This window comes from Talpa occidentalis, unplaced genomic scaffold, assembly GCF_014898055.3.
Source record: "Talpa occidentalis isolate TD23 unplaced genomic scaffold, MPIMG_talOcc4v2.1 talOcc4.1890, whole genome shotgun sequence".
In the NCBI taxonomy this organism is placed as follows: Eukaryota; Metazoa; Chordata; class Mammalia; order Eulipotyphla; family Talpidae; genus Talpa; species Talpa occidentalis.
The window spans coordinates 1-15,753 of record NW_023601952.1 but is presented as its reverse complement, the minus strand read 5'-3'; the positions used below and the strand labels follow the sequence as shown (position 1 = coordinate 15,753).

Genomic DNA, 15,753 nt, shown 5'->3' with positions numbered 1-15,753 from the left:
CCGTGGGTCAAAGTAAGCTAATGCCTTCCTGCCCTTTATTTAGTGTTGTAATTTCATAATTCCCTTGGTACTGACTCCTGTCTTTCTTGTGTGTGCCCTGGCGTAGAACCTGACAGAGTTCAAACACTGCCCACAACAAGCGGATTTCCACCCTCACCATAGAGGAGGGGAATCTGGACATTCAGAGACCAAAGAGAAAGAGGAAGAACTCACGGGTGACTTTCAGTGAGGATGATGAGATCATCAACCCAGGTGAAGTATCTTCCTGGTTTCTTTGATGGAGAAGCTGTGGTCTGAGAGCATAGTGTGTACCAACTTTGGGTCAGTTGTGATGTTTCTCAATAAGGTTTAGGACAACAGGTGCCATATTAAGGGGAGATTTTTTTTTTTTCTTTTAAAGATTTATCTATTTATTCATACAAGCACAGGGTACAGTCAGAAGCACGGGAGGGTGAGAGAATTCACCAGAGCCAGAGCAGGGAGCAGAACAGGCAGACTGACGAAATACACTGCTGAGGGGAGCAGCGGGAACGGCAGGAGAGGTCTGCGCGCCATGTGGGACCCTTGCCGGTGACCAGGGATCGAACTGGTGCTGCAGAGGCTGCGGACAGCCTCGCAGCCCAGCGCTCAACCGCTGCGCCACCAGGGGAGGCCCAAGGGGAGATATTTTTGTACAGTTCATTGGTGGGGGCCCCTGGCCACTCAGGCAGTATGTAGTTGAAGGATAAAAGTGGGGAAGGAAGGACCCATATAATCAGTCTACAGGACATGGCTGCAGTTCCTCCCTGCTGATCTGGCATGTGGCATAATGGGGTTTTAAGTGGAGTACAGGTGTTGGCTGTCTTTACCTGAAAGTAGACAATTATTGTCTTGATGGTGTTCTGAGTATGACTGATAACTCTTAAGATTGGGGTCCTCCACTGCTACTGTTTTTTTAAAAAAGATTATTTATGCCTACAAGAACTGGGGTACAGGCCAGAGGTGTGGGGGATGAGAGATTCACCAGAGGATTCACCAGAGACAGAGTGGGAAACAGAACAGGCAGACTGAAATACACTGCTGAGGGGAGCAGCGGGCGAGACAGGAGAGGTCTGTTGTGCCATGTGGGTAGCTCCTTGTCTGGGGATTGAACTCGTGCTGCAGTGCCTGCAGATAGCTTCATAGGTTACATCTTAACTCCTTGTGCCACCAGGGAGGCCCTCACTGCTACTATTAATTAGCATATTAAGACTTTCCTTTCTGTAAGGAAGTAAGTTACAGTTTCTGTCTGAAGATGTCAGAAGATACAAGCATCAGTTTATAGGAAGACCACTAAGTTTACCAATTTGCTCCATCATTCAGCATTCATTTATTGGGCTCATGTTGTTGCCCAGGTTTTCAGGTAGGTGGATGACGTGGAGCTAGGAGATACAGTTTATACAATGAAGACAGAATTGGGATTCAGAAAACCTTGTTTAGAAACAAAGATGTCAGACTAACAGGTTGCTTTTTTTGTATCTCTGATCGAAATGGAATGAAAATAACGTTGACATCCTGCATTTAGATTCCAAATACCGATTACTCAAATGGAGATATATTCCAGCAACCGCTCATGGAAAAAAACAAAAAAATCTAGGGATTTTACTTAATTGAAAATGCAGCCTGAGTCATGGGGGGGGGTGGTTTGGAAACTAGCCAAGTGCATTTTAAGATTGCATTACTAGAGAACTCCACACTGGCCTGTGTTCTGAGCAGAATTCACCCAAGAGTGTTACCAAATGCAAGTGTGGTCTTAACCATCAATGTGTAATGTAGTCCTGAAGATGAGGAGACTCACAACTATGGAAAATGGTCCCCTGAATGCTGGTAATATGGGGAATCTGGAGAGCAGTTGGTCTGCCACTGGCCAGATGTTTGCATGGCTTAAGGAGGAAGGAGAGGACAAAACCAGAGCCAGTCAGCAGCAAGTATTTGACTCATCTTAGAAAGCAACAGTGAGGGCCTCCCCGGTGGCGCAGCGGTTGAGAGCTGGGTTGCGAAGCTGCCCTCGGCCTCTGCAGCGCCGGTTCGATCCCCGGCTGCTCCCCGGCTACCGGCCACCGGAGGAGGGTCCCACATGGCGCGCAGACCTCTCCTGCCGCCCGCTGCTCCCCTCAGCAGTGTACTTCGGTTCTTCTGCCTGCTCTGCTCCCCACTCTGGCTCTGGTGAATTCCCTCACCCTCCCACGCTTCTGACTGTACCCAGTGCATGTATAAACAAAACAAACAAATAAATAAATAAAAAAACATGCCTCTATAAAAAAAAAAAAAAGAAAGCAACAGTGAATTCTGGTTTATGTTCAGAAGAAGAATTCAGAGGATTGCCGTGAGAGTGGAGCATTTGTTCCAGTGACTGCAAGTTCACTTTCTGGTGGTGTGTAAAGTGTACGGGATTACTCTTTAGGCAATGAATGCCTAAGCGGCTTTCCAAATACGGGATGCTTATTTCTGGACCCCAGAACTGATTGAATGTAAGTTTTAGGGGTTAGACCCAGAAATTTATAGATTTAAACAAGCTCTTGTTTGTCCTGATGAATAGCAATTTGGGAACCATGGACTTCACAGTATTTTAAGTCTCTTTTACGACTTAAGGTCTGATCTGTTCTGTTTTTCTCCTTAGAAATTATTGCCCTGAGCTTTATTAAGGAAGTATATTCATATAGTATTGCATAGCAGTTAAGAACACCAGTTTGGGGCCTCCCTGGTGGTGCAAGGGGTTAAGCATCACATTATGAAGCAATCTGAAGCCTCTGCAGTACGAGTTCGACCGCCGGCCCACCAGGGAGCAACCCACATGGCGAAGCAGACCTCTCTTATCTTGCCCACTGCTCCCCTCAGCAGTGTATTTCTGTCAGTCTGCCTGTTCTGTTCCCCACTCTGTCTCTGGTGAGTCCTCTCACCCCCCACATCTCTGGCCTGTGCCCCAGCTCTTGTATGCATAAATAAATCTTTTTAAAAAAAAAAAAACACACCAGTTCTGGGGCCTCCTGGGTGGCACAGGGGTTAAAGTCTCAGTACTATCAAAAGCTAACTAACCCACATGGCACAGCAAAATCCCCTTAGCAGTGTATTTCAGTCAATCTGCCTGTTCTGCTCCCACTCTGTCTCTGGTGAATCCTCTCAACCCCGCACCTCTGGCCTACACCCAATTCTTATATGCAAAAAAAAAAATTTAATATTAAAAAAACACAACATACCAGTTCTGAAATAAGAGAGCCTAGGTTTGAAATCCACCTCTCTTAGTAGCTATGTGACCAGCCAAGCGACTTAACAGACCACTGACCTCCCAGGATTGGTGGGGAGAGTAGATAATGTACATATACATGTACATGTCAGGTCAGTGTTCAGCACTCAGTGAGCTCATGATGAACATAAACCCTTGTCACCATCATCTGCTGCTTTTTACCCATTAAGTCTTTCCTGTCCTAGAAACAGTTCGTAGGGGCCTTGTCAGCAGATAACCCTGGAATGGGCGTGTCTTCTCTAGGAGTAGAAAGGCCAGAGAGAATGAGAAGGGAGAGTGGCCTGAGCACCTCAGCCAGCACAAGCCTGTTGCCTGTGCAAGGTGCATTCCAGCTACTGGGCTCTAGTCGCTCTTGTATTTCGTTTCACTTGCCTCACTGAAGAAATGATTAGAATAGAGCTCCTGTGGGGATGAGAGAAAAGAGGTTTCTTTTTTTAGAGACTTGATCTCTCTCCTAATGAACCTTATTATCTTTGCCTCCTCTTCCCTATAGAAGTCATTTGTTCATTCATTGAGCTAAGATTGGTTATGAATGTAATAGTAGGGTATATTCTTTAAAGGCTTCCTAATTTGTGAAAAGCCAGTCTTAAAACAAATTAGGGGTTTATTCACAGACACTCTATGGGGGTTGGGGGTGGGGAAAGGAGGGCTTGGGTCAAAATAAGGGGGTTGTAATTGTATGGGGAATATAAAATATAAAATTTAAATAAAATGTGGAAAAAAAGACAAATTAGGGGTTTATTTGTTTTCCACAGGAAAACAAATGACAGTGTTGCTTTAAATAGCAAGTGCCTTCCATGAATTTAAAATAAGATGTACAGCATCTAGTAGAGAAATGGGTTCTTTCCTGCCACCGTAAGATAAAAGGGGCTTGGAGTTATTTTTCTCGTAATAAGTTTGGCCTGCCTCTTGCCCCACATTCGGCCTGCTGCATCTTGGGTGATGCAGTTCCGTCATCTCTACTTTGCAAGCGCTCTTCCCCACCTCTGTGGAACCACTTCCACTGCGTTGTAGCCTCTCTGGCTTTACAGCTGTGAGTCTGTGAGCAGGGTCTTTCTCTTTGTTTCCATGTCCAATGAATGAGACCTGAGAGGTTCATTGGCTCTATGCATGTCCTTTACTTGGTCTTTTTTTTCTTTTTCTTTTTCTTTTTTTTTTTTTTAAGATTTATTTATTTATTTATATAAGCACTGGGTACAGTCAGAAGCACGGGAGGGTGAGAGAATTCGCCAGAGCGGGAAAAGAACAGGCAGACTGACGAAGTACACTGCTGAGGCGAGCAGCGGGTGCAGCAGGAGAGGTCTGTGCGCCATGTGGGACCCTTGCGGCGGCCGGGGATCGAACCGGCGCTGCAGAGGCTGCGGGCAGCTTCGCAGCCCAGTGCTCAACCACTGCGCCACCAGGGAGGCCCATCCCTTACTTGGTCTTAATGTTCTCCCCCCGCATTGCCAGTGAAGCTAGAAGGTCTGTGGGGTACAATATGAGGTGTGTACGCTGTGCAAAGGGACAGAGGACTTCAGGTTGTTTAGTGGAAAGTCTTCATCATATTTAGTTGTGCAGGTGAAAAGCCCAAGTTAAGTTGGTAGTGCCAAAACTGAGTTCTAATTCTGTGATTTGCTAATAAGTAGGCATTAGCAAGGTACGTGGGTGTGTGGCCTTGTGGGATTTGATCATGTCTGCTCTATTTTTTCCCCTCTCAAAAGAGAAGTTATATGGCACACACCACAGCCTATTTCTGGCTACTGGACTCAAATCCTGCGTCCTGCGCTCTCCAGCAGAGCACAGGGTAGTTCCTCATGCACAGTTACTGTGAGGATTGGACACAGTGCCTGGCCACGTGAAGTGTCAGCTGTATTTCACTGTTTTCTTAGGAGTTGCTGTGATTGCTTTGTTCGCAGTGTTCCCTGGACCCCAACGCCTTCTAGCAGAGTCCCAGCCTAACCCTTTCCTCATCTCTTTTTGCAGAGGATGTGGACCCCTCCGTTGGTCGCTTCCGGAACATGGTACAGACAGCAGTGGTCCCGGTCAAGGTAGGAAGTAAACTGTAACAATGTCTGAAATACCATACAGCCGGGTTTAAGACCCTTTTTTATGTGTAGTTAAGTGCTTAATTTTAAAACACACTCTTTACTCTTCATTTTGGAGTCTCTCAAAATACTTTCACCTGTCTACATCTAGAATTCCCTAGAGTCCCATAAGAAGGCTGCAGGTGACCATCCACTTTGATACGTGTAAATTATGATGTGATGTGAGTCTGTAAATTTACCTCCCAGTAGGATGCAGCAAGGCCCACTGACCTTCAGCCTTTCCCTTTTAATTCAGAGTAAAAGCCATTGTTGCATTTCTGCAACCTCTGACTTTTGCTATACCTTTTTGTTATGAATGGAAATAGCGCAAATAGGAAAGCCAGCCCAGATCTGAATTAGATTAAAGATCAAGTTTGTGGCAGAGCTAGGGAGTGGAAATTACACAGACGTTCTGATTGTCCAACACGTAGATGACACAGGGAACAGCTGCCCCTCAAAGTGGTGAGACCCCTGTCAGAAGAACAGTTCAAAAAGTGATTGGAAGATGCTAGACAGAGAGGCTGTAGAGATTTTTATTTTAAAAACCTCTTTAGAATAGACCATGGTGTGTCAGATTCCTGGTTAGTCTTTTTTTAATCTGAGGCACAGGCGGGTGAGGGGGTCTTCCGTGAGCTCTAGTCCAGTGTGAAAAAATGCAAGGTGACATTTTTCTGTGCAGTTCCATAGTAGTCAGGTCATATTTCCCCTTCAGCTCTTTCTTTTCCTCCTCCTTTTGAAATAGTCTATTGTCATTAAAGTATAAAACCAGCAGATATTTATACTTTCATATCAATTGCATTTTGCTATAATTCACATAAAATGCACACATTTTGACAGATGTGTCCATGCAGGTAAGCACTACCGTAATCAAGATATAGAAAATGTCCATTTCCCCCACCCCACCCCCCAGAAAATTCCTTCCTATCCCTTTGCAGTCAGTTCCTTCCACTCACAACCGCAGGCGGCCAGTCAACTGGTTAGTTGCTACACATTTGTTTACAAATTGGACACCCGGTATGAAGGTGTTTATCCCCCAGAGGAAGATTTAAACGCCCTCGCCCATCTGCCACTTCCTGTCACTTCCGTTTCCTAAGAGGGATTTTACCTTCAAAGAGAGGGTGTGTGACCTTAGGATAAATAATAGTCACTTAAACCAAGGAAGTTTCACTTTCTGAAGAGCTCGCCTGCTGTCTCACTTTTCTTGGTGTGATGAGGGAGGGACAGCTTGTCTGGCGCCGTGTGTGGGGAGCCAGCGTGTCAGAGGACCACTCTGCGGTCTCGTCAGCCCCGCGACGTCAGCAGAGCTGTGGGTTGTCCAGGAAACAAAACAAGCTAGAAGTTTAGGGTCCTTCCCCAATCTGTCTAGGACTGGACTAAGAAAGACTAACACTTCTCTTGTGCTCACCTCTTCTCTCTGTTCGTGTGATCCACAGAAGAAGCGGGTGGAGGGCCCTGGCTCCCTGGGCCTGGAGGAAACGGGGGCCCGGCGCATGCAGAACTTTGCATTCAGTGGAGGACTCTACGGGGGCCTGCCCCCCACGCACAGTGAAGCCGGCTCCCAGCCTCATGGCATCCACGGGACAGCACTGATTGGTGGCTTACCCATGCCATACCCCAACCTTGCCCCGGACGTGGACTTGACTCCCGTCGTGCCATCAGCAGTGAACATGAACCCTGCACCAAACCCCGCAGTCTACAACCCCGAAGCTGTCAACGAACCCAAAAAGAAGAAATATGCAAAAGAAGCTTGGCCGGGCAAGAAGCCCACGCCATCCTTACTGATTTGATATTTTTGGTCATGGAGAAGGGTGGGATGGGGTGGGATTGGGGTGAAGGGTAATGGGGGAGTTAATGAACTAGGGAGAAAAACTTTCCATGTGTGCAGTATCGTCTTTCAGACGTCTCCTGGGGTCCTAACCATGTACTATTAAAACGGGGGGTGGGTTGAAATATCCTGTGAAGACCTGTCTTCAGGACACTTTCAGCGTGGAGAAGTGTTTCACGTTTTCCTTTCAAGAGACTGCCCTGGCTCTTCCCGGGCTTTCCATTACCTCTTCTTTCTCTTCTCCCTCTTTCTATTTCTAGGATAACTTTTATTTAAAATCACACACCCTAAGGAAAGATTCCAGGCTTTCAAGGTTGAAACCAGAGCTTTGGAGGCATCACATCTCCTGCCTAATTTATATTTACTGTCCCTACAAGTTCCAGGTAGCAAAAGGGTTCCCACAGATCTCAGGTTGGCTTAGAATTCTTCAGTTAAACTAAGGTTTAAACTCAAAAATGTTTTCCTGGGTCAGTGGTTTGGAGGTCCAGTGGTTAGACACTCTCCTGTCCTTTCTGTTGGACTGGGAACATTTTGATTTTCCTCTGTCTGTGACCAGTGCCATAGACACAGGTTGATGCTTTTAAACTTAAGTATTGTTTGAATCTTGCCTGTTCTTGTCAGATCTGAGTCCTCTACTTGCCTAAGTTCCTCATCTGATTCCAGACTACTTATCCTCTACTCCAAAACGTTACTTTTCTTCTCAAGTGTGCTGTGAAGGCATTTTTTAAAGGATATGGCCAGTTAGAGAATTTCATTTAAAAGGGAAACGAGTTTACTTTGCAAGTGACCGCCGTCTCTAAGAGGACCTCTTTAGTTGTTGGCGTGGAGGCTCTTCCCCCTCGACAGAGCTCTCGTGATCTAGAACTCCAGGTAGACCTGGCTAACAGCACAGGAGACCAAGGTAGGAAACATCGACATGAGATTTGTACAGAGATTTGTACATTTGTGTAATAGGCCTTTTCAAGCTTTATGTGTAGCTTTTTACCTGTAACCTTTATTACACTGTAAATTAAATGTAACTTTTGTCATTTGGGTGCTGTCTGACTCCGTTGCCATGACCACTGCCACTGGGGAGTGTTTGTCGGAGGTGCGCTTGCAGGCTTGGGAGGTGATACACTGTCCCCGTTTTATAGCCACAAATAAAGATGCTCCTGATGACTGCAGAGATTCTAATTAGATTCCAGTCCCCAGACTGAAGCCTCATGGAGCAAAGTGGGTTAGGAGGTGCCTTCTGCCCTTCATCAGCAGCAGATGGGGCAGGGCGGGGCTAGGCTCAGGCACTTGTCCTGGGGTTAAGTCTGGTCACCCACCCTCGTCACAGCTGCACGCATTTGAGCGATAGCTCAGGTGGCACAGGAGCAAACAAGCTGCAGTTGGGGAAGTTTCGAAGGGGCTGCAGCTGGAGATCAGATGGAACGGCCGTGCCTTGTAGGCTAGACCTAATGTATGTGGCTTTGCGACAAACATGCCACAAGGAGCGTGGAGGGGCGGGGTAGCCTGCTAGAGGGTGGGGTCCATAAAGTCACCCTCTCTTCCGAGGAGACCTTCCTCATCCCAAAGGCTCCTGATCGTGCTGGTTACGGGGCACTCACTGAGCACCCCCTGCCATGCCACGAAGAGAAATACTGTTTTTGTCCCCATTTCACAGAAAACAGGCTCAGAAGCAAGCTTTCCTCTAACCACACTGAGCGGAGTCAGGTGACCTGTAGCCTGCTCAGAGCCCGAGGTTACTGCAGCCTCCAGGGTGCAGGATGCGCTTGGCCAACAAGTGACACAGCCTGTGCTCCACGGGCTGCAGCTCGGGAGTGTTTATAAAGTCTCCCAAGCGGAACCATTCATTGGAAGGTAATATTAAGGGATTTAGATCTGGTCAAGATAAATCTTTCCTGGTAAGAGATTGTAGGGTAAGGTAAAAAATCATAGCAGGCTTTTCTGCCCTCCCGCCATTAGGCTGGATGATGGATCCCCGCGGTCCTGAAAGCATGCCTGATGGCGGGCACCTGGAGGAGGGTGTGGGCATGCATGAGTGGATTCACCTGGGCTCAGACTGGGCTTATAAGGGCGGAGGCATGGGGCCGCAAGCAGAAGAGGAACAAATAGAAGAGGAGCAGAGAGAAGGCCAGAGAGCCCAGAAAGAGTGAAGACTTGCTGGGGCCGGCCCCCCAGCACCCCTGCCTGCTGTGTACCTGGTAAATCCCAATAAAAGCCTGAAAAGCCACCGAGGGCTCCAGGACTCTCCTTTACCCGTCTGCTCGGGTCATAGAGATCCTGCTCCGTCCCTTCCTGCCATCACAGGGATGGCGCTGCACCTTCCTTGGCTTCAGAGTGTTTGAGCAGCAAAGTGAAACTCGCTCCCCACAAAGTCTCAACAGGAAATAGCCAACCTGCAGGCTATTTCCGGCCCCGTTGAGGGCCCAGCTCACTAGTGGAAGCGGGACTGGCCTGGCCAGGGAGCTTCACCATGTGAGGCCTGTCTGGGAATCCTGGCTCACCTGGCCCCCAAGTCTGATGCACGCACATCGTATTTTAGTGCCCCTCAGAGGTGAGCTCCCCCGGAAGGGCTCAGGGCAGCGCTAGGTGAGGAGGCCCCTCCCATTCACCACAAGAGCCGGCAAGTGATGGTTGCTCAGGTGAGCACAATGTTGCCGAGGAGCTCAGCTTCTCCCCTCTTTGGTCTCAGGCCTACAGTTTCCTTGGAGTCCTCTGCACACTTGCTATGGGCCACTTGCTATGGAGGGAAGGGATGACCCGCGTTCCTTCCCCTGGTGGGGGAGGGCGGAGGAAGACACCTGACATCCTGGCTTCAGACCCTGATGGTGTCATCACTTGCCTAAAATACGTACACTGTTAGATGACAATTGGAATTTTAGGGCCCAAGGGACTTAGGGGATCTTGTCTAGATCCTTCATTTTGCTTGTGAGCAACCATGCCGGGGGGACTCGCTTCTTTCCATCAGTGGCTTGAACATGTGTGAGCCGGGATGTGGAAATGTCCTCCCTACGAGGGGCTGTCTACAAGGGGGACACGCACACTCCCCACTGCTGAGCACCTTACTCAAGGTGTAGACAGGGTCAGGGCAGTGGAGATGAGCAAAGCCCTGGGGGTCAGGGAGGCTTCTAGGGAGAAGCTGACATTTGAACGGATCGTTGAAGAGTGAGCAGGATTAAGCTGTGTGGGAGAGTGTGGACCAAGGTTGTCCTGGCAGGAGCCAATGTGAGAGGGACATGGAGGACGCAGGCATGACTGGTGGGGAGGAGGAAGAGGAATCAGAACGGCAGAGACCCTTTGAGCTTTGCTGGGGAATTTGAAAGTACCAGGAACCTCTGAAGGAATATTTTCTCTACTTAAAAAATTAGCAAAGACACACTCATGAAGAAATCTTGGAAAGTGCAGATGACTCTCCCCCTCCTACACCCTCCTTACCCAGAGCTGGCAAGAGCTCGTCCAGAGTGGGGGAGACTTCTTCCTTGGGGAAGTTTCAGATGGGACAGTTACTGGTCAGATTCAAGTGTTAGAAAAAGTCTTCGAGTAGCAGATGAACAAGGCCACCCTTGACCTCTAGTGAGTCTCCTCCAAGCTAGGGGGACATGCATTCTAATGCTCTGCCACAGAGGTAAGTCCAAATGTTGGAAGAATGTGGAAGAGAATGTTCCTCAGTGGTTTCGTCTGCAGGAAGGAAAGGGGCTATGAGGAGAAGCTCCTAGGTTCTCCCTGGTGGCCTAGGGTGTAAGTCTCAGCCCTGTCACTGCTGAGGCCTGAGTTGGATCCCTGGCCAGGGAGCTACCCACATGGCGCAGTAGACCTCTCCTGTCGCACGCACTGCTCCCCTCAGCAGTGCTTTCGGTCCGTCTGCTTGTTCTGCTCCCCACTCTGTCTCTGGTGAATCCTCTCACCCTCCCCACACCTCTGGCCTATACCCCAGCTCTTCTACTCAAAAATAAATAAAATCTGGGCCTCCCCGGTGGCGCAGCGGTTGAGCGCTGGGTTGTGAAGCTGCCTGCAGCCTCTGCAGCGCCAGTTCGATCCCCGGCTGCTCCCCGGCCACCAGAGGAGAGTCCCACATGGCGCGCAGACCTCTCCTGCCGCCCGCTGCTCCCCTCAGCAGTGAACTTCGGTCCTTCTGCCTGCTCTGCTCCCCGCTCTGGCTCTGGTGAATTCTCTCACCCTCCCGTGCTTCTGACTGTACCCAGTGCTTGTATAAATAAATAAATAAAATCTTTAAAAAAAAAAAAAAGCAGCTCCTGGAAAGCTTCAGAGGAGTGACCTTTGTTTTTTGTTTTTTTCCAAGTGGTGGGGTGAGGGCACCTCAAGCAGGGGCAGCTGCGGGCACAAAGGGAATGAAGGTGGATTAAAGCCCCAGCATACGATAGAGGTGGTGGAAGCTCTGGGTGCGCGCCCTGCGGCCTGGGGTTGGTATCTGTAGCCACGGAATAAAAATCATGGCTGTTTCCCCAGAGCTTTCCACCTCTGAGCTGGGGCCGAGGCGCAGTTCAGGACACAGCCAGCAGGCGGGGCCCTGCTCCCATCCTTGGAGGCAACGTGGTAACAGCTGTGGGGGGGTGAGGGGTGCCGTGGAGTGCGAGGTGAACGAAGTCAAAGACTCTGGTCCATGGCCCCACAGGCCGCCTGCACTTCACGCGTCTTACCCTCCTCAGTTCTCTCAGCAACCCTGAGAGGAGGCTGGTAGTGTCATCTACCCCGTTTTAAGGGGTGCACAGTACCCCACCAAGGCTGACAAGAGACTCCAGGAGGGACACTCATGTTCTCAGGAGGCCGTGGGCTGGGAGCTTTCCCTGAACCACTCCTGGGGGAGGCAGCGCTGGCCCCAGCCGCCTGCCCTGTGACTGCGAACTCTCCGAGGCTGAAGCCCTGGCCACTCGGCCACTCGTTTAGCTATTGCCAGGAGAACCCTGTCCTTGCCAGTCATGCTTGATGTGGGGACCCTTCCTGGAGGTGACGGCAGACTCTGGCGGAGAGACTTTCTGAAAATAACCCACAGAGCAATTTTTTGTTTCATTGCAACTGCCAAGACCGGATTGTGTGTATATCACTGATGATGGTTTTGAAGGTTCCCAAGCCTTTAATTTTCTGAAGGAGATAAAGAGGAGCCAGACCCCTAGAGTTCCAGAGCACAGACAGAACCCCATGCACCTCAGGTACTCGCTGCTCTGGGAAGGCTGAGGGGCTGAAGGGGAAGGTGCCCAGGAGTCCAGGCCTGCGTCACCAGCAGTTCACAGACAGCACAGCCGCAGCTGGGGCAAGCCTGGCATACTCCCTCCCTGCGGGGCCATCCACCTGCTCCCCAGACTCTGCCCAGAGCTGCCATCTGCTCCCCAGACGCTGCCCAGACAGGAGCGGAAGCCCCTTAACCCCAGGGCTCCACTGCCCTTCTGCCTTCCGAATGCGCCTCCCAGGCGGCCAGGCCTTCCAGCCTCCTCTGAGCAACTGCAACAGCCTCCTGGGCGCCCCTCCCGGCGCCGAGTCGCCTTCCAGACCTGCTCCAGCTCTCACAACAAGCACCGGTCTCCTTGTCCAGATCAGTCAGGGACTCGTGCCCCAAACCTTTGGGTCAAAGTTCAGACTCCTGTATCTGGGTCCCCTTCATTTTGCAACAACAAAAAACTCCTCCAGGGCCTCCCTGGTGGCGCAAGCAGTTGCGCACAGCGTTGTGAAGCTTCCCATCCCCAGTGAGCCAGGGAGGTGACCCACATGGCGCAGCAGACCTCTCCCGGCTCGCCCGCTGCTCCCCTCAGCAGTGTGTTTCAGTCAGTCTGCCTGTTCTGCTCCCCACGTTGGTGAATCCTCTCACCTCCCGCGCCTCTGGACTGTACCCCAGTTTTTGTATGCATAAATAAATAACTCTTTTTAAAAAAAAAAACCTCCTCTAGATTAAAAATTTAGTAATAAATGTAATGAACTGGGAATGAACTGCCTTCCCTCTAGAGGACGAACTGTTAACTCGCTGAATGGCCCCCCTCCCCCCTCAAGATTAGGTAAAGTCAAACACCTGGAAATGTCCCTCGCACTCCACCCCAGCGCCTCCTGGGGCCTGGAAATGCTAACCCCCAAATTTCCCTGACATTTCTTCCTTTCCTATAAAGACCCAGCACTCCGGCCACTCAGGGAGCCTGTTGTCTTGGGGCGCCCATCCTGCAGACTCCCTCGTGATTTAGTTTGCTTTGAGGGCTCAAGCAAAAGACCCAGTTTAGATGTTGACACCTCCAGGCCCCTCTAGGCCTGCGCTATCCCCCACAGGGGCCCTCAGGACCGCTCCCAGCCCCTGCCCGGGCCTCCACAGCAGCTCTCACTTGAAACATCTTTCGGTTCCTCAGTGTACATCCTCCCGCCCTCCCTCACACCCTTTCCCCTTCCTCTCCAGCTCCCCACCAGCACAAGCACCACTTCCTCTGGGGCTCCTCCGGGTCGCCTCTATCTGCAGATGGAAGATCTGCTTAAGGGAAACTTTCACCCACTGGGTTTTCCCCACCTGGGTGCTCGCAAGGCAGAGACCGCGTCTGCTGCGCTTCCCACCACTTCCCGACCCCCCGAGCAGCGGCCGAGCGCGGGCGGCCAAGCGGCTTCCAGAAGCCCCGTCACGCGCTTTCTGCTCCTTGGATCCTGCCTGCTGGGGGTGTCCCTTCCTCCCAGCTGGAAGGGGCAGGCTGAGCCCGGAGGCCATGACCCCACCCCTGTACCCCCCAGATGCTCTCAGCTCCAAGCCCGGTGACCTCCCAGTGGTTTGGGGAGGAGACACCTCCAAAGGGAAGTCAGGTTTCAACAAAAGTCCCAACACATTGGGGAAGTCAGTGTCATGAAGAGACAGAACGGGGCTCCTGAGAGGGGCCCCCTGAGAAAGAGAACTCACCCCAGGGTCCTGCCTGCGCCCGCAGCATGGAGGGCCTGGCGCGGGCTCTCGCCGCCCGCGGATGTGGGCACAGGCAGTCTCCCGGCTGTACACTTGGGAGGAGGAGGGCGCCTGCATCCCAGGTGCTGGGAGTCAAGGAGACCGTGCACGCAAGACCGCGGGTGCACCGTAAGCCTGTGGAGTCAAGTTCCTCTTCCCAGCCCCCCAGCTCCCCATCGCCTCCAAGAGCATGACCTTTGGAGTTTCTGCAATTCCCGCTTGGGGGGTGGGTGGGACAGACCTAGCAGAGGCGACAGGGGACAGCAGGACAAACATGCTGCCCTTGGCCTGTGGGACAGGGCGTGGGGCTGAGGAAGAGGAGGAAATCCTAACGGACAGGGGAGGGGGGCTTCCCCTCCTCCTTCAATCCCTTTGCAGGCGGCAGCAGCTGTAGTGCTGGCCCAGGTGTGACTTGGAGGCAGGCTGGGAAGCGCAGCTCTCCTGCAGGGCGCATGGAACGCAAGTTGCCAGCACCTCTGGCAGCCGCGCAGGGAACGGTGAGGGTGGCTGGCAACGGCATCCATGTTGGCCATGCACACCTGACGGTGCTCCAGGTGGGGAAACATGCTAGGAGGGTGCCATGCCTCTGTCCCTGAGGAGAAGCCCCGCCCGGCGCCCCTCCCAGACCTCTTCCTGGGCGTCTCTGCGTGGGGCTGTTAGTCTGGGCCCTTATATCATTTAATAACCTGGTAAATGTGCTTTCCTGAGTTCTGTCAGCAGCTTTCACAAATCAACACAGGGCCTCCCCGGTGGCGCAGCGGTTGAGCGCTGGGTTGCGAAGCTGCCCGCAGCCTCTGCAGCGCCGGTTCGATCCCCGGCTGCTCCCCGGCCACCGCAGGAGGGTCCCACATGGCACGCAGACCTCTCCTGCCACCCTTCTGCCTGCTCTGCTCCCCGCTCTGGCTCTGGTGAATTCTCTCACCCTCCCGCGCTTCTAACTGTACCCAGTGCTTGTATAAATAAATAAAGATATATCTTTAAAAACAAAAAAAATCAACGGAACCCAAGGTGGGGGCCGCAGCAATTTCCAATCTACCACTGGTTGGTACAAAGCACAGGTGACAACCTGGAAAACTGGCATCGACACGGTGCAGGGACAACCTTGGTGGACCGAGCGCTGAACCTGTAAAATCTGACACCATCTCTAGGAAGACAGCTGGTGTCACAGAACCGCTTGGTGTGGAGAAAATTCCCCAGAGATAAGTTTTTCCCAACGCCACCCAGGCCAGGTGGTAGCGTATGGCCCAGTGAGAGGGAAAGACACACAAAATAACACAATCTAGGAAAATCTGCAAGTTTACTTTTTTTTAAAGATTTATTTATTTATGCATACAAGAAATGGGGTGTAGGCCAGAGGTCCCGGGAGGGTGTGTATGAGAGGAATTACCAGAAAGAGTGGGGAGCAAACAAGCGGATCTACTGAAATACACTGCTGAGGGGAGCAGCAGGTGAGACAGGAGAGGTCGGCTGCGCCATCTGGGTCACCTCCCTGGCTGGGGATTGAACTCGGGCTGCAGCAGCTGTCAAGATAGAGTCATAGTGCTGAGACTTAACCCCTTGCACCACCAGGGAGGCCCCAAGATTGACTTTTCAAGCTGGTAGAAAGAAGCATCTTTCTTTTTCTTGAAAATTACCCCCACAAATGAGAACAAGAAACAGAAACTCCATGTTCTAAGGAGATATTCCTGACCTCAAA

General features: G+C 51.1%; 1 protein-coding gene across 1 annotated transcript; it reads left to right on the top strand.

Annotated features, from left to right (window-relative positions):
• Window positions 1-116: 116 nt before the first annotated feature.
• Window positions 117-7,362, top strand: LOC119250949 (nuclear inhibitor of protein phosphatase 1-like; the record flags this gene model as incomplete). Its single annotated transcript, XM_037518501.2, has 3 exons — window positions 117-252; window positions 5,228-5,292; window positions 6,762-7,362. Coding segments are annotated over 3 exons (555 nt in total), but the record flags the coding sequence as incomplete, so codon positions are not given.
• Between the last annotated feature and the right edge of the window lie 8,391 nt (window positions 7,363-15,753).